Here is a 24,904-nt window from a genome sequence, read left to right on the forward strand (position 1 = left end):
TTACAATTTCCGGGGATTTCCACGACGAACACCAAAGGAGTAGTCAAAATGTTAGATTTCTTTACTATTTTCAGCAAGGGCGGCATTGTTCTTTGGTATTTTCAAGGAACATCACAGATATTCACACAGTCTGTGAATTCTTTAATCAAATCTGTGATTCTGCAGGTAGATATCGATAATTTAGCAATTTCTTATGTGGCATATGGGACGTTTTGAGATTGGCAGTGGCTACGATTACGGTACCGTAATACTAGCCTCTGGTTCTAGGATTACGGATGTTCCGTATTCCTAGACAACCCTATGAGTATGAGGATAGGCTAGGATTACGGAAGTATTTAAGAGACATCAAAAATATGTTTTGTAGGACATGCATAAATGATGTTGTAAACTTCTTATTTCACTTTATTAAAATAGCGATTTTTGATGCCTGCCTTATTATTCGTGTTATCGATCCGCCATTTTGGGTTAGTATAATCTTAAACGCTATATTAATTGGGGCCCGTGGAAATATTATAGAAATATGAGGGTAAAAGTTAGGTTTAAAACAATATTCTATACTTTGATTTTTTTATTTATAACCATATTGTATGTTATTAAAGACCATTTGTGTTGATTTGATGACAAAAATTGCAGGTATATATGAAACATAGATAATTCTATAATATTTCCGCGTGCCACCATTAAGATTATACTAACCCAAAACAGCGGATCGATAGCACGAAATAATAGTGAAATAAGTAATTTTACAACGTCATTTATGCATGTCCTAACATATATTTGATGCCTCTTAAATACTTCCTTAATCCTAGCCTATGCTCATAGGGTTGTCTAGGAATACGGAACTAGGAATACGGAACTTCCGTAATCCTAGAACCAGAGGCTAGGATTACGGTACCGTAATCGTAGCCACTGCCTTTGAGATTCAACATATTGCTTGAGTAAATAAATAACGGTGACTACCGGAAATCACAGTTAAAATTTCATATTCAATATGCCTCGAACAGTGAGATCTAATTATGCTTAAAATATTTACAAAAATAAACGTAATATTAAACAGGCTGGTAACATTGCCCGATCTGGCTTATGACACAAAAAGTAATATTTCTTGAAAAATAATAAAGATATTTCTTTCAAACTTGGTCCATTTATTAAGCATAACATATGATGCTTATCAAGATAGAAATAACTTTGTTGCCTTCAGTTTTGTTAGAATTACTTTCCTTTTTCAGTATTTTATGACGCATATTTTTTGAAGTCCAAAAAAATATGTTTTAATGCAATGTTTAAAACAGAAAAGGTTCAATGGCTTTCTATTGCTCCAAACTTTTGCGCCAATACCTTTATTCTATGTATTTAGGGTAAATACTTTGTTTCTAGTGCAGATGTATGAGCAATGTTTTTAGAACTAACATTTCTCAATAATGTTATAAGTGAAAGCAGAGTAAAATGTATACATTCATTTACCAGCGCAATAATTTATAGCATTAGAAAGCCATTGAACCCTTTTTTGTTTTAAACTTAGCATTAGAAGTTCTAATAGAACATATTTTTTTGGACTTCAAAGATTATGCGTCATAAAAATCTGAAAAGGGGAAATAATTCTACCAAACCTGAAGGCAACCAAGTTATTTTTATTCTAATTTGTATCATTTGCTATGCTTAATAAATGGACCAAGTTTGAAAGAAATATCTTCATTATTTTTCAAGAAATACTACTTTTTGTGTCGTAAGCCCGATCGGGCAATGTTACCAGCCTGTTAAAGGAAGTGTTCAGCCGTCCGGTAACCGGACGCCTAGCCTGCATCGGACAGCTAGAAAATCCTCAGGAGATTTTCTAGCCCTCCGGTAATAGATTTCCTAATGATTAAACTTACTGATACCTGTTAATTACTAAAGACATTGATACTTGTCTGCAAAAAATTTTTTGTGTGAATACATACTAACAAAGAAGTATAAAATATTTTTATAGCTCTTTGATACTAAAGATTTACTTTTAATCGTCTCGAATAAATCACTGCATTATTCAGCCGATTAAACAAAAGTTTGTCAAAATCAATATTGGCAAGATTGCCATGACGTCACTTATTAAAGTCTGTTCGTTTGGTGGTGGGCAAAACAATGTTTTTATGCGATCGAAATTTTTAACTTTTTCACAGGATTTTAAAAATTAAAACAGTTTTGAAATATTTACAATTTTCACATTTTAGTATTCAAATATTTTTTTAAATGAATAACTGTTTTAAATGACATTTAATTTCAATAGCGGCAGTGTGATGTTCAAAACTTTTAGAAGAACAATAGTTAAGCGTTCATAATTAATCCATTTTATTTGGAAATAATAGTCAAAATTAATTAATTAATTGCTTGTTTTATAAGCTTTCCATTCATCCAAAAAATATTCTTAAATTTGTGTTTTAAGAATTAAAGTTTAGGCCGTTAGAAAAACATCACTTAGAATATCAACGGATTTGTATACAAATATGATATTCGTTTTATCAGCCAAAAAAATCGGTAATCTATTCGAGATGATAAAAATATGTACACTCGAAACCCGTTATAACGCTACTCGATATACCGCGGTATTCGTTATAACACGGTAGGTTCTTGGCTCCGGAATTTTCGGGAGTAAAAAAAAATAAAAAAGGAAAGTTATTTAATTTGATCATAACCAGCGTTAAAACTACATGTACCTGTACTTTAACACCTTTGCCATGACAACTGTGACAAAAATCAATAATTGTCTGCTAGCTTACTTGTTTGCGTATCGCCTTTGTTAAAGTTTGAATACATGTAGACATTTGACAATTAGGCAATCAGTACCATGTCAAAATTAGATTGTTTGCATAACAAGCATGTAACATTGGTCAGTCAACTATCAAACCGTATAAGTATGCACCAATTAAGTGGATGACATGAACATTTGAGTGAATAAAAAATTAAACAACAGGCCCGGTTTTGTAAAAAAATGCAGCGGTTTTTCGTAGTCATCACTCAGTTCATCAGATTTAACGAAGATTCGACGCACTGAAAGCCATATTTAGAATGTTCTCCCTTTTTAATATCGTATATTAACGACGGTGATTTAACAATTTTCTATCATATTTATCGATTTTCTTCATGTATTCAAAATTAATTTTTTTCAAGACTGTCTGCGTTTTTTCTCTTTTAGTTACATAAACCCCAAGTACAATTGCATTGCATATGTAATTCTCACGACCGCACACTCCTCACACAGTGTTATATATGTTTACTTCCGGGATACACGGTTCCAACTTTCTTTTAGAATCACGATAAAATGAGAAGATGACACAGCGTTATAATTCTTTTTATGTATTTTTCAGTAGCATTTAAGGTAAATAAATGTCCCGTTTATTAAACTTTATACGATTCTTTTTTCTTATTAACATAAAACAGCGTCCAAAATACGTCTAATACATTACCGGTGGGTGGGGTATTGCATATACCGCTGATACGATCAATCCGCATTATAAATTTAACCCCACTAGATCCGCGGGTCTCGAACCTTGGACCCCGACGACAACGTTATAACGGGGTCCCAGTGTATTTGGTATGTATTCACACAATATTTTGTTTACAGGTAAGTATTGATATCTTAAGTAAATAACAGTTAAAACTATATAAAATCATTACTTATTCATTAAGAAATCAATTACCGGACGGCTAGAAAATCCCCTTAGGATTTGCTAGCCATCCGGTAACCGGACGGCTTCAACGCAGGCTAGGCGTCCGGTTACCGGACGGCTAGACACTTCCAATATTAAAAGACAATTTTCTGACAACTAATCATATAACTTTTTACCGGCAATTACCAGACTCTTCACTCTTGTCTGCGGGTCTAGAGGTCAGGTTATCATTATTTATTTACTCAAGCAGTAAAATGAATTCAGCAATTCATGAGCACAATCCACATCTTAAAACAAAAGGAAAAATTATGTTTATTATTTTAAGCAAGTGTCTAGAGGTACGGATCCGTACCTCTAGACAAGCCTGTTAGGGGTTTTCTAGGGGTACGGACCTCCCTTTTCTAGAGATTTAGGATTATTTACATCTTAAATTTTGTTTAAAATGAAATAACAAATAAGTCTTAAACAGTATTCTTTTAAAACACAGATCTAAATGGTTTACAGATATCAGCGTTCACCCGATTGCTTACCTTTTCTTTCAAAACCGAGGAACTTCAAATGAATACACTATTCTGTGCCGATTAGTTTATTGTACAATAAATTGTTGATAACAGATTAAGGAGTGGATCTAACCCTTGAATGAATTATATTTGAAATTCAGCAGAAAAAAAAATAAATTAGGCATAATAATATGCACCTATTTATTTTGTTATTTAACAAAAATTTACAAAATATAATGATAATCAGCATGGAACTGATTGTCTAATAATCAATTATTAACCGAAATTAAGTTAAAGAAACTGTTTGTGAAAACGTCCCTTGTATCTCGTAATGGCTACCAAATGTGTGGAAAACATAAATACCCTAAGGGTTAATTATCAGAAATATTATTAAACTTTAAAGATAGTGTTTTTTTTTTCACAACATAATTTAACATTATTTTGTTTAATCTTTTTTTTTCTGCTAGTTCGAATTTGGAGTTCCTCGGTTATTTAGGTTTCGAAAGAAAATATAACAAATCACATGGACGTTGGTATCTGAAACCATTTAGATCCAAGTTTAAGGTGAATACTGATGAAGACATATTGATTTACTGCTGTCTGTGTGTGTCCGTCTGTCACAAATCTTGTCCGCGCCCAAAAGTTGAACAGTTCTCATCTGATCTTTACCAAACTTCAATTTTACTTGAACAAAATATGTTTGACAATAAGTCCTCGGCCAAGTTCGATAACTAGCCAAATCGACCCAGGCACTTGGGAATTATGGCCCGTTAATTACCGAAAATACTGATGCCAGTGATACAGGTGTATGGTTGACTTAGATACATAATGGAGAAGAAATGCCATTCTAAATGATTAGGTAGTTGTGGGAGACATGCGCTTTTCTCAAAAGCAGCTCTAGTTTTTGTGTATTTTGTCTCAAAATCATGTAAATTTGGATGATATTAAATAGTGAAAGACATAATTCATGAAATAAAAAGAAAATTAGTTTGCTTTACAATACAAAATCTCTCTCTATATACATGTAGATATCATTCAATTATGAACGTATCAAATTTTACTTTTTGATGAGTGTTTAGTATCTGGGGTTTATTTAGTAAATGTTTTGTATGTATTTGTTGAATATAGTTTAATTCAGGCTGTCTTATTTTTTTCAGGAAAGAACTGGTACCAACCAGTTCACACATGAGGCCCTTACTCTCAAATATAAACTGGACAATGAGTTTGAACTCATTTATGTTGTAAGTTTGATTTACTGTAAATTACAGTATGTTTTCTCTCTCATAACTGATGTTCAAGTTTGCTCTTCATTTTGCAAATATTGATCATGCAGTTTTTCCTATTCTTAAGTTATAAATACTGACATATTTTGAGAATAATGCTGAAAAATTAAACGAAGAAATTAAAGTATTCTCTGTTCAGCTTCAAATTTCAGTTTTCCTTTAAAAAAGATCAGTGGTTCAACCAAAGTTACCACGTGTCTACCTTGTGAGAAGTTGCCTCCCCTGTCTGATATTAATTACCTGGCTATAGTTATGTCTCCCCCAGGAGACATATTGTTTTTGCCCTGTCCGTCCGTCCTTCCTTCCGTCCGTCCGTCCGTCGTCCGTACGTCACACTTCATTTCCGAGCAATAACTGGAGAACCATTTGACCTAGAACCTTCAAACTTCATAGGGTTGTAGGGCTGCTGGAGTAGACGGCCCCTATTGTTTTTGGGGTCACTTAGTCAAAGGTCAAGGTCACAGGGACCTGAACATTGAAAACCATTTCCGATCAATAACTAGAGAACCACTTGACCCAGAATGTTGAAACTTCATAGGATGATTGGCCATGAAGAGTAGATGACCCCTATTGATTTTGGGGTCACTCCGTCAAAGGTCAAGGTCACAGGGGCCTGAACATTGAAAACCATTTCCGATCAATAACTAGAGAACCACTTGACCCAGAATGTTGAAACTTCATAGGATGATTGGTCATGAAGAATACATGACCCCTATTGATTTTGGGGTCATTTCGTCAAAGGTCAAGGTCACAGGGGCCTGAACATTGAAAACCATTTCCAATCAATAACTAGAGAACCACTTGACCCAGAATGTTGAAACTTCATAGGATGATTGGTCATGAAAAGTAGATGACCCCTATTGATTTTGGGGTCACTCCATCAAAGGTCAAGGTCACAGGACCCTGAACATGGAAAACCATTTCCGATCAATAACTAGAGAACCACGTGACCCAGAATGTTAATCCTTAATAGGATGATTGGTCATGCAGAGTAGATGACCCCTAACGATTTTAGGGTCACTCCATTAAAGGTCAAGGTCACAGGGGCCTGAACATTGAGAACCACTTGACCCAGAATGTTGAAACTTAATAGGATGATTGGCCATGCAGAGTAGATGACCCCTAACGATTTTAGGGTCACTCTGTGAAAGATCAAGGTCACAGGGGCCTGACATTGAAAACCATTTCCAATCAATAACTTGAGAACCACTTGACCCAGAATGATGAAACTTCATAGGATGATTGGTCATGCAGAGTAGATGACCCCTAACGATTTTAGGGTCACTCTGTTAAATGTCAAGGCCACAGGGGCCTGAACATGGAAAACCATTGCCGATCAATAACTTGAGAACCTCTCGACCCAGAATGTTGAAACTTCATAGGATGATTGTTCATGCAGAGTAAATGACCCCTATTGTTTTTGGGGTCACTCCGTTAAAGGTCAAGGTCACAGAGGCCTTAACATTGATAACCAGTTCTGATCAATAACTAGAGAACCACTTGACCCAGAATGTTGAAACTTCATAGGATGATTGAACACGCAGAGTAGATGACCCCTATTGATTTTGGGGTCAGTCTATTAAAGGTCAAGGTCACAGGAGTCTGTTCATGTAAAATCATTTTTTGGAAATAACTTGAGAACCACTTGACCTACAATGTTGAAACTTAATAGGATGATTGGACATGCAGAGTAGATGACCCCTATTTATTTTGAGGTCACTTGATCAAAGGTCAAGGTCACAGGAACCTGAACAGTGACTTGAGAACCACAAGGCCAAGAGTGTTGAAATTTAGCGGGATGACTGGACATGCCAAGTAGATGATCCCTATTACAGTCAACCATCAGTGTCTCTTTGACTTTCGCTCCTGACCCCTATTGACTTCTTGCCTATAGGACTTTGCATTGGGGGAGACAGGCGCTTTTTTACAAAAGCAATTTCTAGTTTTTCTTTGCCATCAAAGGATAGAAAGTGGTTTCATGACATAATTTTTGTGTGATGTGTGTGTTAGCAATAATAAAAGAAAAGTTTCAGTTTAACAGAATATTACATTGCTTTTTATTGTGATCGCTCTCCGTCCGGCATCCGTCCGTCCACACTTTCCTTTAAACAACATCTTCTCCAAAACCACCAAGCCAATTTTTAAGGAATCTTCACAGGGATGATTCTTGGATGGTCTGCTTTCAAAGAATTGAATTGGATCAAGAACTCTGGTTGCCATGGCAACCGAAAGGAAAAACTTTAAAAATCTGCTTGTCCAAAACCACAAGGCCTAGGGCTTTTATATTTGGTATGTAGCAACATCTAGTTAGCCTCTACCAAGATTGTTCAAATTATCCACCTGGGGTGAAATATGGCCCTGTCCCAGGGGTCACATGGTTTATATAGACTTATATAGGGAAAAACTTTGAAAATCTTCTTGTCTGAAACCATAAGGCCTAGGCCTTTGATATTTAGTATATAGCATCATCTAGTGGGCCTCTACCAAGATTATTCAAATTATCCCCCTAGGATATAATATGGCCCCGCCCTGGGGGTCACATGGTTTCTATAGACTGATACAGGGAAAAACTTTGAAAATCTTCTTGTCTAAAACCACAGGGCTTAGGGCTTTGACATTTGGTATGTAGCATCATCCAGTGGGCCTCTACCAAGATTGTTCAAATGATCCCCCTAGGGTCAAATATGGCCCCGCCTTGTGGGTAAGGTGGTTTATATAGACTTGTATAGGAAAAAACTTTAAAAATCTTCTTGTCTGAAACCACAAGACCTAGGTATTTGATATATGGTATGTAGCATTGCCTAATTGATCTCTAACAAGATTGTTCGAATTATGCCCCTGGGGTGAAAAGAGGCCACTCCGCCGGGGGACAATTGATATATGTTATATAGGAAAAAATACTTAAAAATTTTTCAGATCATATTTTCTAGACTGTTTAATTATTATTACCTGATGACCCCAAGTAATAAGGGGTCACTGGACTGTGACCTTGACCTACTTTCTTGTTTAGAAGATACAGCCTTGAAATTTGAATGACCTTTACAGTTTTGCACACAGATCTTTATACTGACTTTCAGTGACCATGAATGTGACCTACTGACATACTTTATTGTTTTTGAAGCTTTAGCAAAGAAATTTGTTCAGGCAAGCAACTAAACTCGGGTGAGCGATTTAGGGCCATCATGGCTCTCTTGTTCTTCAATGGTAGCCTCAATTGTGTTTTTATTTGGACAGGTTGCCTATCAGAAGATACTTCAATTATCGTACATAGATAAATTTCTGGATGCCATTCAGCTTGAGTTCAGGAATAAGTACAAGGATGACTTACAGAATGCTGCTGTATCCAGTAACTTTGATTTTAGACAGGATTTTGATAGAATCTTGTTCGAAGTTGAACAGGCTGCCAAAAAACAAATACAGAAAGGGAGGTAAGATCTTTTGTGAAGAGGTTATTAAATGTAAAAGACAAAAGACAGTGCTTGAACAAATCTTTAAACAGGCCTTTTTTCATCATTTTGGGAATGCCACCAACACCAGTGGAATTGGGAAAATGCTCTCGGATATTGTCTTAATTGGGAAAAATTGCAAATTACCAAAATCTACTTACAGATATCCTTGCTCCATGTGGTTCTGGGACGATCTATGTATGAAAAGAATTGGAACCACTGCCTTTCTCTTGCATGATCGAAAGAGACGACTAATAGGGTCTTAACACTTGGTTTTGCTGTAACTCTGTGATTCCAGCAGGTATGCAAATTTTGATTCCATACCTCATGTTTTTATTTCGATGTAAATGAGATGTGAAACCAAAATTTGTAGTCCTGTTTGGTGCCATATAACCTATACTGTTAGAAGTGCTTTATTTTACTATATATATTTGTTTCTAGTTTTTGTCTGGGGTTAAGTTTATCATCAGCTTTTGATGTAAAAATCTGATGTAATTGCGCAGACATTATACAATCAGGAAATAAGTAACATATGTTGTAATTTTAAAGGAAGTGTAATAACTATTTTTAGTAACAATTAAGGAAGTTAGAAGAACATTCTGAAGGGATTACTGTTTGCTATATAAAAGGGTCACGTATCCACATCATGAATAATACTTGAGTTATACTTGTTTCAGAGTGTTGGTGCCTAATCAAGAAGAGAATAATTATTGATTTATAAATACTAGCAAATTACACCAAAAGGGTATGTCCTAGATTGGAATTTATAAGCAATATAGCCAAATTTATTCTTGGGTTACAATACAGTGTTGATATTAATTATATAAAAAGCAAAATCAGTAGTGTTTAGACTTCTAGACTATAGCCCAGGTTTGACTGTACTGGTTGTCAGTTTGCAGGTTCACAGCTTACCTATCGAGCTTGTATAAATGTCTGTTTGAAATGTTACAGAATGATGAAAAGTTTTGAAGAGTCTGAGAAGAGCAAGAAGTCAGTGAAGTCAATGATAGAATACAAGAAAGATGATAACAAGAAGCCGGGCAAAGGAAAGGAAAATAAACCAGCTAAAAGTGAGTGAAACCATTCATTTTATTAGTTCCACTGAGTACACAGTGTTCTGGGTGAGCTATTGTGATCACTCACAGTCCTTCTTCTGTCCATCCGTCAATTGTCCTTCCACATTTTTCTTCAAACAGCATCTCATATGAAACCAGTTGATGAAACTTAGCTAGGTTGTTCCTTGGATGGTCCTCTGTTAAAACTGTTCAAAGAATTTTGTTCCATGCAGAGTTCTGGTTGCGATGGCAGCCAAAACAAAAAACTTTAAAAATCTTCTTTCCAGAATCGCAAGGCCTAGAGCTTAGATATTTGGTATGTAGTATTATGTAATGATCCTCTGATTTGTTAAAGTCCAATAAGGCTTTAAATTTTATGTTAAAAACAAATGAAATAGCTGTCCAAATAGATGATATGCATAATTACACAGTCAAAAAAGTGCTACTTTTAATTTACCGTTGGAGCCGTAAAGGGAGGTAAGCAAAAACAATAAATTTAAATAAACTTTCTACTATATTCATCAATGTTCAAACATTTGACAAATATTAGAGAAAACATTTATTGAAAAAAGGATTTAACAACAAATTAATAGTTTTTGTATTCATTGCAGAAAATGTGGCAGCCACATTTCAAATAAAGGCATTATGAACCTTTAACTGTGATAAAATATGCTCATTTTTAGCTCATCTGATTTTTTGAAAAAAAATGATGAGTTATTGTCATCACTTGAGCGGTTGTCGGCGTCGGCGTCTGCGTCGGCGTTGCCTGGTTAAGTTTTATGTTTAGGTCAGCTTTTCTCCTAAACTATCAAAGCTATTGCTTTGAAACTTGCAATACTTGTTCACCATCATAAGCTGACTCTGTATAGCAAGAAACATAACTCCATCTTGATTTTTGCAAGATTTATGGCCCCTTTTGTACTTAGAAAATATCAGATTTCTTGGTTAAGTTTTATGTTTAGATCAACTTTTCTCCTAAACTATCAAAGCTATTGCTTTGAAACTTGGAATACTTGTTCACCATCATAAGCAGACCCTGTACATCAAGAAACATAACTCCATCTTGCTTTTTGCAAGAATTATTGCCCCTTTTGGACTTAGAAAATCAGTTTTCTTGGTTAAGTTTTATGTTTAGGTCAGCTTTTCTCCTAAACTGTCAAAGCTATTGCTTTAAAACTTGCAACACTTGTTCACCATCATAAGTTGACCCTGTACAGCAAGAAACATAACTCCATCCTGCTTTTTGCAAGATTTATGGCCCCTTTTGGACTTAGAAAATATCAGATTTCTTGGTTAAGTTTTATGTTTAGGTCAACTTTTTCTCTTAAACTATCAAAGCTATTGCTTTGAAACTTGCAACACTTGTTCACCATCATAAGCTGACCCTGTACAACAAGCAACATAACTCCATCCTGCTTTTTGCAATAATTATTGCCCCTTTTGGACTTAGAAAATCATTTTCTTGGTTGAGTATTATGTTTGTCAACTTTTCTCATAAACTATCAAAGCTATTGCTTTAAAACTTGCAACAGTTTTTCACCATCATAAGTGGACACTGAACATCAAGAAACATAACTCTATCCTGCTTTTTGCAAGAATGATGCCCCTTTTTAGACTTAGAAAATCATGGGTAGGACGATATTTCTATTACACAAAAAAAAAATCAGATGAGCGTCAGCATCCGCAAGGCGGTGCTCTTGTTAAGGTCACTGTTCGTAAATGAAATACCTCGATTTTTTTCTTTATACATATTTGATTTTTATTTCAGACACTCCAGTAAAGGAACAAGAAGTTCAGAAAAGCTCTGCTGTTCCCATGGCAACCAGTAATAATGGCAATGGAGAGTTGGATGCAGAAACTATACGTAGAAACATAGAGAAACGTTTTGGACCAAAGAAAAAGAAACCTGCTGACTCAAGGTAAGTGCTATGCATTTATGTAACTGACAAAGGCTACATATATGAATATTGTTGAAAAAAAAAAGATGCTAATGAATAATTTGTGATTGTAATGGAAACTGGTCCCTTGTGTGGATGAGTTTATGGGCTTAACAGAAAAATATTTAGTGTTACAATTACCCATTATATTAGAGTGTGTTTCAATCACCTATTATATTAAAGGCTTTAATTAACGCCGTAATATTAATGTTTTTCACATGTATGAAATGTGTTTTCTCTGGCGGAATATCGAAAAGACAATGCAAGAATTAATGTTTTCTGTCGTCACTTTCAAAATAGAACTTTTAGAGAAAAGTTTGAAATACCCTCCGTGCATTATTTCATCACGAACGGACACTTTGGTAGAACCACCGACCTTCCGTAAGCCCTCGCATGAAGAATTCAACGCCCCGAGTGAGGCTCGAACCCACATCGATGAGGGGCAAGTGATTTGAAGTCGTCGACCTTAACCACTCGGCCACAATCACGATTTCAGAATCCCTCCCAGCCACGCCGAATGGCCAAATGAAATCGGGCATTGATCCGAAATGGAAACCAGCGTTTCCCTGGATGACAGTCTCAGATTGTGTTGTTTTACATGTATACGCACAACAAAGAGTGGACATTTTCAAAAACTTAAAATGGATAAGTTTTCAGCAAATAAACTCCACAGGAATAGAAGACATAAACTTTAAACAAATAGATCTGTGTGCAGTGCTAAAATTGTGTTGTTTTATTTACAGTAAATAGTAAATGAACATTTTTAGCAACTTAAAATTGATAAACTTTTAATTGTCATTCAGCAAATAAACTCCATAGGATCTTTTATGACCCAATATCTTTATTTGTTCTTGTTGTGCATGTAAATGATGCTTATTAATCACTGAAAATACCACTATGTTTTTCACTCTGAAATGCACCAGAATGCACCAAAATGAGTTGTAGTAACACAAAATTTTCTGGGGTAACCCCCATACCCCCCATCCTTTGACAGGCGGTATCTTGTGATGTGTACATGGAAGTGACTGTTTTCGCAAGTTTTAAGATTATACATGTCATTAGATATAATGACAGATGATTCAACAGTTATCGTCCGAATATTTTTCGCAATCAAGGAAAGACAATGTAAGGAATTAAGTCAAAAAATGTGCAACACGGTAAAATGCTTTGAACAATAATCGCAGTAATATTAATGTTTTTCACATGTATGAAATGTGTTTTCTTGTGCGGAATATCGAAAAGACAATGCAAGAATTAATGTTTTCTGTCGTCAGTTTCAAAATAGAACTTTTAGAGAAAAGTTTGAAATACCCTCCATGCATTATTTCATCACGAACGGACACTTTGGTAGAACCACCGACCTTCCGTAAGCCCTCGCATGAAGAATTCAGCAAATAAACTCCATAGGATCTTTTATGACCCAATATCTTTATTTGTTCTTGTTGTGCATGTAAATGATGCTTATTAATCACTGAAAATACCACTATGTTTTTCACAGCATGTTACAATTTCCCATAATAATATTGAAGAGTGTAACAATTACCGAGTGTTACAGTACCATTGTGGCATAATATTAAAGATAACTGCTTTAACCTGTTATGTAGGGTCTCCATATTCAAGTAGCTATGGTCGCTGACGTCAAGTCATTTGCCCCACACCAATATTGGTTGAAATCCCGCTTAGGATGTACGCTTCTACCTGTGAAAAAGCCATCCAGCTGGCTTGTGGAAGGTCGGTTGTTCTATTCAGGGGCCCGTTTGTGTTGAAATAATGCCTGGAGAGGCACCTGGGGTCTTCCTCTATCATAAAAAGCTGGAAATGTTGCAGTATGTTAAAATTATGTTGGTGTGACTTCAAACCCAACAGAAACAAAAAAAATTGTTATGATAAATGAATATACAGTAAAACACCGCTCGCTCGAGATCGCAAGGGGATGAGCAAAATGCTCGAGTTATCCGTGGTTTCGAGCGACCCGAACATTGACCAACATAAGAAGAAAATTGAAGTTTGTTTTACCAATATCAATTGTCATCGCGACCATTTGCAGAGTAAACGGTGATGCGTAATAATGACATGCTTGTGACATTTTCAAAAAAGAACGTATTACAAGCGTTATCTATGATAGACGTTTCAATATGTAATTTGTAAATGGCACATGCGAAGAAACAACTGGGACTTTTTATTTTTATTTGCCAACAAGTGCATATCAAAATTATTATCTCAGTTTTATGAAATGGCTATATTATTTCCTTCATTTGCATGCAAACAACTGCTGATTAAAATATTAAGATCTCATGACAGTCTTCTCGATCCGGCAGAAAAGAAGATTTAAGTAATCAGTAATTCATCTACATCTGATCAATAAAACTTTTGTTCAACCTTTTATCAATAATTAATCTCATTATCAGGTCAAATATACCGACAAACAAACATTTAGAATAGTCGTGGAATAGACCACGCAATTCTCACGGTGTGTGGAAATTTTTAATTAAGTGATAAATTCTGACCACCGAAGGTGTGAAAAATGTTGACACCTCTGCTCGAGTTTGCCAGAAGCAACAAAGAGTAAATTAATACAGAGGGACCAGATGTCATGCTCGAGCGATCGAGTTATCGATGCTCGACCCAGCCGTGGTAATTTTACATAGAAAATAGAAGGAAATCGGCCGGGGCCACATGAATTGCTCGAGCGAGCCCGGGTACTCGAGTCATCGATGCTCGAGCGAGCGGTGTTTCACTGTATGCTAGTGGGTTAGCATTTACAATATAAATTTTATTGTTGTATTTTGACAGCAAGAGCCCTAAGAGTGTAGAGAGTAACAAGAAGAAAGGGAAAGTTGGTACAAAGTGGGATCTAGGTGGCACTGCAGAGGATGCAAAAGTTCTGGATTTTACTGACGACAAGGGAGGTGACCCTGCAGTGAATGGCGTAGATGTTGCTCTCAAGGATGAAGAGGTGAGTTATGTAACTTTCTTCAAGTTTATTTATAAGTTTAGTAAATGGATATAACATTTATCCATGTTTGCTTTAATAGTGAAGGCTTCAAAATAGAATTCTAGAGGTTGTATGTTTGAATACCTGACAGGACTTTAAAGACAGATGTAATAAACTAGTATTCTAACATAGCTTGATTTGTCTGCCAGTTAAACAAAGAAGAAGTTCATGCTCCGTATATTCTGCAATAAACAACGGTTGATGCGTGGACCAGTAAGAGAACATTATGACGTCATATTGATGCAAGATGTTCGGTTCGTTACTACTTGGATAAAACAAAACCAGCATTATTTTTATAAAAATGTTTCAATGGCCATGTAAGAATGAAAATCAATGCCTACTTGTGGTTTGTCATATAATTTACCACGGTTCATCATTCAGAGAATTGGATATTAAACCACTCCGGTGGTTCTATTCCTGTGCTTTTGAACTCTGACTTATGATAAATCAGATAACAAACCTCTCGAAGGCCTTGATTATTTGTTAAATAAGATATCAAGTTGTGCTTTACATACATGAAAATATCTTAGGTACATATCGCCCCCTTAATGCAAAAAGGTACCAAGTGCCTTCTTTATTCATATGCTCATGGTACCTTTTTGCATTAAGGGGACGATATGCAAGTACACAAAATTTAATTTACTGAAAGGATGCACAAAGGATAGCTCATTCAAACCATATGCCAGTAAATGAAGGGTATACATTTATAGTATGTTTTAACATGTTGCCTATTTATTCAGATTCAGTATGTTGGTACAATGGGTGGAGAATTGAGAAATATTGAAACAGAGTCAGAGAGTGAAGAAGAGGAAGAAACAGCCACAAAGAAAACTTCAAGGTAATTACTGTAAAATATGAAATTTTCAGTTGGCTAAAATTTGGTCTTATGAACTTTTTTAATAAGTTTGCAAGATGTACGGTCTGCTTATTATGTATAACAACAGCTGCCCTTTCATAATTATTTTTTTTTAGTGCAAACATCTCTTGGAATATTAAAATGTGTATGTTGTACACAACTGCTGAAAGTATCATAAATACTAAATCTTTGCCACTGAACTGAAACTATACATGTATCATGAATTTTGAAAACTTGTCCCTAAACAGAAACTATACTGTGAATGTTTAAACTTTGCCACAATACTAAAACAAGTATCATGAATACTAAAATTTTGTCAAAAATGTAGAAACTTTGCCACTATTGAATTGTTGCCAGAAATAATGAAAATTTGCCACCGATACAGAAATTTGCCAAAAAATACTGTAACTTTGTCACAATAGTGAAACTTTGCCAAAAATACTGAAACTGTGCCACATGCTGAAATTCTACCAAAAAGACTAAAACTGTCAGATTACTAAAATTTTGTCAAAAATACTGGCACTGCCACAATACTGAAACTGTGTCATAAAAACTGAAAGTATATCTTGATACCTATAACTTCGCCACAAATTCTGAAACTATGTCATGAATACCAAAATAATGTCATGAAAAACTGAAAAGTTGTTTATTAATGGAAGTTATAAAAAAAAATTTAATTGCAAACTTTTATGGTTACAGCAAGAAGAGTGGTGGGGGAATGTTCAGTATGTTCAAGAACTTGGTTGGCTCCAAAATGCTGACGCAGGAAGATGTTGCGCCAGTACTTGACAAGTTTAGAGAACATCTCGTTTGTAAGTATGAATTGTTGTGATTTGAAAGTCGGGCAGATAGTGCAGTCTGTGTTTGGGATGTGGCACTTTTTTATAAATATCAAATGTAAATAGAGTTACATGAATATTGTTGTTGTAAGAAAAATATACTGGTATATGCTAGCCTAAGAAATGGAATATTCCCTCATAAAGTGTAATGTAGTCTCATTGTATCACAAATAATTGTTAAAAATTTGCCAGTAAACACACGGCTATTAAATGGACTTAAAATATAATCAAGATTCTGAATTTGCTTGTAATTTATTGTGGCTAGAGTAGTACATATGGGATGTTATTTGTTTGTAACTACCTGTGTGAAGTTATTCTTTGCACCTACATTGTGTACTTGAGTAATGTTATTTGTTTGTTATTACATACATGGTGTTATTTGTTAGTAATTATAAAGGTAATATTACTTGTTTGTATTTACATGTTTGATGTTATTTGTTTGTAATTACATGTGTGATGTTATTTGTTTGTAATTACATGTGTGATGTTACTTGTTTGTAATTACAATTCAATTCAATTTATAATTACATGTGTGATGTAACTTGTTTGTAATTACATGTGTGATGTTACTTGTTTGTAATTACATGTGTGATGTTACTTGTTTGGAATTATATGTGTGATGTTATTTGTTTGTAATTATATGTGTGATGTTGTTTGTTTACAGCCAAGAATGTAGCAGCTGACATTGCCCTCAAGCTGTGTGAATCTGTGTCTGCCAAACTGGAGGGGAAAGTTCTTGGAACGTTCAGCAGTAAGTTACCATGGTTATTACAAATAGTTACTTTGTTTAGGTTTATTGCAAGTTTCTCAGTTTCACTGTACCGCCTTAACTGATGCCTACATTGTATGTAATCATCAAGTCTCACATAACTTAATCTTAATAGTAAGATGCAGATATCTTTTGGTTTAGGGTCAGATACCTCAAAGGTTAACGTCAAAAGGGTCACATATTGTAATAGTGCTGATAAAAGTTTTAGGGCATGTGTCTCAGTTTCACTACATCTGCTAATAATTGCTTGTGTATTCAAATTTCACATAAAGTTATATCTTGATAAGAGGCAGATAAGTTTTCGTTTAGAACCAGGTGCTGCCAAAGTAAAGGTCACTTCGGTCAGCTTTTGTAACGGTGATGGTTAAAGTTTATGCTTCTCAATTTCACTTTTATCTCATAATATTTCATACTGCTGGTATCCCTAATACAATTCTAGTACAGGTACAGATATGACAATAATGGTACAGATGTGACAATCAGACTTCTGGAAAGTCGTCGGTCCGATGGACATGACCAGAAAATTTTTATGCAGTCTGCCGTTTCTTAATCTGGATGCGGTCCGACTGACCGACATTTATGGTACCCTGAGAATTGCAACATCTCGGACGACATATCAGAATCATCACAAATGTATTATGTTGGGACAGAACCGGGAAAGAAACGTAAATTAACGCCCGACAATTGTAATAAAAAGAAAAAATGTACGAAAATAAGAGGGATGACCAAACATTTAACGAGAAATGAACTAAAAAACACACCTGGCTTATATATGATGGAGAAAAGCAACATATGCCATGCACTGATATTTTTCCGGTCTGGCATATTTTTTTCCCGGTCAGGCAGATATTTAGGCATTGCTGAACCAAATGTTCGGCCATTTTTCCAACTTTCCTGAAGTCTGGTGACAATATTGGTACAGATGTGACAATAATGGTACAGATGTGACACTATTGGTACAAGTATGACACAATCTGACTAAAGTACATATCCTATTACGCTACGCATAGGATCTGAGAACGACCTATTCATTGCCTCGTTCTGACGACCCTTTCACTAGCCAATCAGAGCCTAACTTACAACATCTTGCAAATCTACCTGTAGCCTTGACTTTTGATATTTACAATTCTTATGTCATAATGTACCAGATAGCCGGTTAGCTCAGTCGGTAGGCCACTTGCTTTGTAAGCGAGGGGTCCTGGGTTCGAGCCCTGGAATAACTGCACATTTTTCTTACTCTTTGACATTCGAACATGTCGTCTGATTGGATAAAATAAAAAAAGCAATACTGGAAATCCAAAATATACAGAAGACGAATGTGAATGGGTCGTTCTCAGATCTTCGTTTAGAAGATCAAGTACTTTAGTTAGATTGAGTATGACAAAGCTTTCTTTTTGATTTAGGTATCAACACCACAGTAAAGACTGCACTGAATGAGTCCCTTGTCCAGATATTATCACCCAGACGTCGTGTAGATATACTTCGTGATGCCATGGACTGTAAACAAAAAAGACAGCCCTACTGTATCACATTTTGTGGGGTGAATGGTGTTGGTAAAAGTACAAATCTTGCTAAGGTATGTATGATAAAACTGCAGTAGATATTGTTCAGTGCAAGGCTTCCACCCTGGAACTGATGTAGAGGATGAGTGAAAATTATATTCAAACTGAAAGTTGTGAGAAGATCTCACAGGAATATGGTACAAAACATATATACATGTAACAGCATTGTTAATGCTAGTCTCAGTAATCAAGCGTATATGAACTTTTGCGAGGGACATTGGTATATAAAAGATTGAACTTGATTAAAACAACCTTTAGTTCGTCTTTGCCATGTACTGTATATTTAAAAGAAAAAATTATATTTCAGATCTGTTTTTGGTTGATTGAGAACGGATTCCGTGTTCTGATAGCAGCATGTGATACATTTAGGGCAGGGGCTGTGGAGCAGCTTCGTACACATACACGTAAACTGAACGCCCTCCATCCACCGGAGAAACATGCCGGCCAACAGATGGTTCAGTTATACGAGAAAGGTTACGGGAAAGATGCGGCCGGGATTGCAATGGAAGCAATAAATTTTGGTAAGAATTGATCGTTTGATTCTCTGTTTTACTGTAAAGCTTCTTCATATCTATAGTTTTTTGTGTATTTGAAATAATTTTTTTGTTTATATGCCTGTTTTTTAAAAATCAGTTTCTACAAAGATAATTATATATTCTGTGGTGTTTGATCAAGAGTACTATGGTAAAGTAAAGCATTTCATAAATTGCCATGTGACTTAAATCTAAACCCAACAGAAAAGACCTTAATTTTAAAACGGTGTTGTTTGCAGACCTGGTTTTAAGATGATTTTAAATTAAATAGATATTTAAAAAATAAGTTGTATTTTATTTTCTCAATACTCTGTAAAAGAGATATATTTTATTCTTGTATATTTCAGCGCGAGACTGTCACATAGATGTTGTCCTGGTTGATACCGCTGTGATCAGGACTACAGTCTCATAGAGCTCTCCAGAGGCTAATAAGAATGTCGATACATATTTAAGAAAAAAAAGACTTAATAATATGCTAGAAATATTGAAAATTTGTTCCTTAGTTTTCTTGCTGTTGTCATTACCAGCATAATTAAGATTGAAAGTTCCTTCTGAGCACAGTAATGAATCATGATAACTGACTTCTCTTTAGTTAAGACTTCTACTATGCATTATTATTGTAGCATAATGGAGTCTTAGGTCATGTTTGAATAATTATTCTAACACTTTAAGATTTTCTTTTATATAAACAAAGAAGGATTTTACTGTGTATTGTCTTGTTGATTTAAACACATTTACTCCATCCATTTACGCCTAAAAAAAAGGATTCCAGATTGGTATTCCTTCCTGGTGTAATTTGAACTTGTTAGTATGGAAATAGATTTTAGTTTTGTTTGCTTTGTTGGCAAATTAAACACTTTTTCGTTCAGATGAGTCTCTGGCCTTTGTGATTAGATTACTATGCATCTGAACTCAAAGTGTTTTATTTGCCATCTGCAAAACTAAAATCTATTTGCCAAATCTGTGATATTGATTAAACATTATTATTGTGGCATATTGAAACAAAATAAGTGTCATCTGTCATGTTTTGATATAGTCTGTGATCATGGTTTAAGTCTTTCTGTCTTCTCTTTTAGTTAATCAAAGTAAACCAACCAGACCTGGTGTTGTTTGTTGGTGAGGCCCTGGTAGGGAACGAGGCTGTAGATCAGCTGACCAAGTTTAACCAGGCTCTCGCTGACCACTCCAACATGACCAATCCACGACTGATTGATGGCATTATTTTAACAAAGTTTGACACAATTGACGATAAGGTATGCTTTATTTTAAGTAAATCAGAAGTAGAAGCACAACAGCTTATATAAATTATCATTTTAACCCTTACCCTGCTAAATTTCTATAATAAACTTGTCCATCTTTCAATTCGGACAGTACCATTAATTTTTAAAAGGGGTGCTTACCAAAAAGGTATTGCTTGAATGGCGAACAGTGCAGACCATGATCTTGGTCTGCACTGGTCGCAAAGGCAGAATCACTTGCCGCCAGCAGGCTAAAGGTTAATGTACATTTTTTCTTCCGCATATAGCAATACAAGTCAAGTATATTTATGTGCAAGTTAGTACTAAATTTTTTATGAACTTTGCCTTCTAAGTCATTTCACCCACATTTCCGGTTATTTTCTATGGTTCCAAAATGTTTTTATGTCTTACATACAAATAACGCTACGTAAGTTTATAACTGGCTTTAAAGTCTGCAAATACCAAAAGACCTGTGAAAATTATGTATGGTAAAAGTTGTTGAAATATATGCTATTTTCTGTCTTGGTATCTGTTTTAGAGCATGGTTTTGTAAGTTTACCTCTCATTTTGTTTGTAGGTTGGAGCAGCAATCTCCATGACGTACACCACAGGTCAGCCGATCGTGTTTGTTGGTACAGGACAGACGTACACAGATTTGAGAAACCTCAATGCCAAGGCTGTAGTTCACGCCCTCCTGAAGTAAATTTCTACCTCCATCGTAGAGAGTATCTAAGGGGAGAGTAAAAAAACTTAAATTGTGGACTTGTTACCTGTGACTTGACATTATTGAGACCTGCATAAGTTTTTATCTCTGAAATATGTACTTGCCAACTGGGTATAACTTCTGCTTCGTTTGCTTTAGACTCTTCTTGTTTTATAACAAATGAAATGGTACAGTCATTAAAGAAAACTTTACCTTACCCTGTGGCACATTAAGCTGTAACCTGTAAAATTGGCCCAGAAATCAAGTCATGCTAGCAGTCTGCTAGTCAACAATATTCCTAGATTTAAGGGGAAAAAAAGATGCTTTTACAATTTGTGTTTTGTTTAGGTAATACGATTTGTAGAAAATCTCAGATCACATAATTATGCGTTTTTGTGTAAGTAAAAATATAGTAGTAGTAGTAATACCCATTTGGCAAATATATAAAGTGAAGATATGGTATAATTGTATGGCACAGTGTTTAACCCTTAGCCTGCTGCAGGCGAATTTAACAGCCTTTGCAAATAGCTTGGAACCAGATCAGACGCCGATTAAATCGGCGTCTGATCAGGTTCCAAGCTGTTTGCTACTCTGACAATATTTCTTCCAATTTTGGAGCAAATTGAATGAACTTTACAATTTTAGCAGACGACATTTCCAGCAGACGATAATTTATCTAGCATGCTAAAGGTTAATGCTACAAGAATCTTACGGATTGGCCAGTTGGAATTTAAAGTTATAATAAGATTCCTCTAGTCAGTGATGGATTTATCTGTTTACCACAAAACAAAACAAAGAAAAAATTAAATTAATTTAAATGTAGGAATTCATGTGTTTTTATATTTGTGTTTGATAGTGCAATTTATTTATTTGAAAGTTGATATTAATATTCCCTGTTCATAAAACTTTATTTATGAGACTCAGTAAAGGTACTGGATACTGATAAACTGTAAGAGGTCCGAGGCCTAAAAATCATCTAGTGTTTAATATTTAAAGATTTTCTGTTTTGATGGAATGGTGCAATTTTGAAAGATAGCTTTCATTTTCTGTTGTTCCAAATTTCTAATCAATGTTATCATTAGGAATTGTTTCATAAATTGCAATCCGGTAGACCTATTATATCACCATGTGAGATTTTACTGTTCTGTCAAAAAGGGACAAATTTAGACAATTACAGATATATATATGTACTCTTGATCTTTTGCTGAACTCTGTGTCATATTTATGCCAATTGAAAACCTTATATCATCTTTTTACATTTATATTTTATGTACATTTCATTGTTTAGTATAACAGAACATAGGCCATTGTTTCATTATTTTATAAATTTATTTGAGAGCTATTGTAGTAATATTAAGTTATCATACTACATAAAGGTAAATTTTCCCACAATTGTCATTATCAAGTAATCATACCTGATATATTTTCCTGCAAATGTCATATCTGGTTATCATTTAAGATTATTATTCCTGTAGCTGAAAATTCATATGAGTAGGTAATGTCCGTGGACATAAACTGTACTCAATGAGTCAGTAAAAGTTGTTCAAAATGATCTGTTCATTATTGTATACAAAATACGTAATTTGTGAACTTCTGTTTCATTATGCTATGCTTGTAAATATTCAAATCTCATTATTTATTGAAAATTCTATGTAAATGTTGACATTTTCTTCATGTATAAAATTGAAAATGTAATCTATTTTGTGCTTACAACTAGTAAACTATTCATTTCTTATCAGATATATCTTCTGTAGATAACAGATAACAGTGCCCTAAAGTTGCAACACTTTATTCAGATCTCATTTCTGTTAAGTCGTAATGTAAAACAAAATAATTGTTTAGTTGCATAGTATAATTATTGTAAAGTTTGATTCAGTTAAAATATGTTGGCAACTAACTTCTTGACAGTTGCTGTTAATGACAGATATTTGTAGTTGTATTTTATTGAAGACGTTATTTCTTGTTGATGTATTAACCTTTATTGTTTGTAAAATACCATTTTAATGCTTGTCACAGGTTGTTGATTATTTGCCAAGGGTCTGGACAATTTTAATCCTGAAATAAATCATATTTTATACATAATCTGTTGATAGCATCCTGTTTTGTTAAATCCACAGTGGTTCAATAGAGTTGGGGGGGAGAGGGTTGGGGACCCTCATGTGCATTAAATTCATAACCTAGGTATGCCCCGCCAAATGCAGAGGGATATAGTTTTAGCATTGTCTGTCCGTCCGTTTGGAGCCATATCTAGGAAGTGATACGGAATATTTAAATAAAACTTCATATACATGTTCACCACTGTAGGGAAATGTGGCTAAAGTCAGATTGCTTGAGTATGGCCAGAGTTATGGCCCATAAAAGTTTCTAGTGTTTACTGTATAAGGTACTATAAATATGGCAATATCTGCTTCATTACTTGTGACATATTTGACCTAGAACTATGAAAATCAAATTGATCACCTTAATGTTGCAGTGCACACACAATATCATCAGGATCTCTTTAGTAACGTTAGAGTTATTGCCCTTTGGTTGTTTTAAAATCTACCTATTTGTACATAACAAACTAACCAATTGGTAGAATTTCATTAAACTTCTTTCATTTTCTTCCATGAACATTTATTATCAAGGAATAAGCTCAGTAATTCGGTCGAAAATGTGCTTCGGTAGTGTAGTCGAAAGAAGTCAATAATAAATAGATCCTAATTTTCCCATTTTCTGCACAAATTCGTGTAGAACGAGTGCTTTAATCACACTTTTTCGCTACTAGAATACATTCTGCATGAAATGAGACTGTTTTCATGTTCATACAACCCACATGGCAAGTTTTGCAGATCGAAACTGGAAGTAGGTGTTTATTGCGCGGAGGAGAGCAAATATGCGCCATTTTTAGGGTAGCAGACCACAACTGACTGGCATTTCACTAGGAACTATTCAACCCCCTATTTTCTTTTCATTTTTTCGTTGATTTGTGATAGAACTTTCATGAAAAATTGGTGTAGGAAAAAGTGATGTTCTCTAAAGATACGTAAAGACGACATGAAGTTGTCGTTTTTTATATGAAACAAAGAAGGATTTGAATTACTGACCTTTAACCTCAACCTGTGAAATTGTGTACCCAGACCCAGTCTCACCCAATTGCCCTGGTCACATCCTCCCCCCACCCCCTGCCTCCCCCAACACACACACACAAATGGTAGTTTTGAACAATCTGTAACTTTAATGATTGAAATGATCAGGGTAAGGCTCAGAGTTAGTTCATCACAGCATGTAGTTCACGCAGTAATTGTATCTTATCTATAATGCTGTGCCATAAATTATGCAGACTTCCATTGCCTGGCTTTTGTATGATCCTTAGCTAAAAATGACTGAACTGAAAAGGATTTCTGCAAAACTGAAAAAAAAAACCCTTTCCTTTTATCATGGTTACAATTTGACATGATTTGTTATATGCCACTTTGTAGCTAAAGACAACTTTATTAGGACTCCTTGTTTTAGTGGAACGCCATACTTACCACTGCGTACATATGTCTGTCTGTTGCTGTGC

General features: G+C 35.0%; 1 protein-coding gene across 1 annotated transcript; it reads left to right on the forward strand.

Moving 5' to 3' along the window:
* LOC123559758 (signal recognition particle receptor subunit alpha-like) lies at positions 1–23,448 on the forward strand. The gene is made up of 14 exons (XM_053516789.1): positions 1–165; positions 5,302–5,385; positions 8,662–8,855; positions 9,825–9,943; positions 11,697–11,847; positions 14,659–14,821; positions 15,601–15,698; positions 16,416–16,528; positions 17,220–17,306; positions 18,728–18,900; positions 19,194–19,407; positions 19,767–19,822; positions 20,496–20,672; positions 21,235–23,448. Exons 1-14 carry the CDS (start codon positions 49–51, stop codon positions 21,358–21,360), a joined length of 1,872 nt encoding a protein of 623 aa, XP_053372764.1. The 5' UTR covers positions 1–48; the 3' UTR covers positions 21,361–23,448.
* The last annotated feature ends 1,456 nt before the right edge of the window (positions 23,449–24,904 follow it).

The sequence above is a fragment of the Mercenaria mercenaria genome, chromosome 10 (genome assembly GCF_021730395.1).
Source record: "Mercenaria mercenaria strain notata chromosome 10, MADL_Memer_1, whole genome shotgun sequence".
In the NCBI taxonomy this organism is placed as follows: domain Eukaryota; kingdom Metazoa; phylum Mollusca; class Bivalvia; order Venerida; family Veneridae; genus Mercenaria; species Mercenaria mercenaria.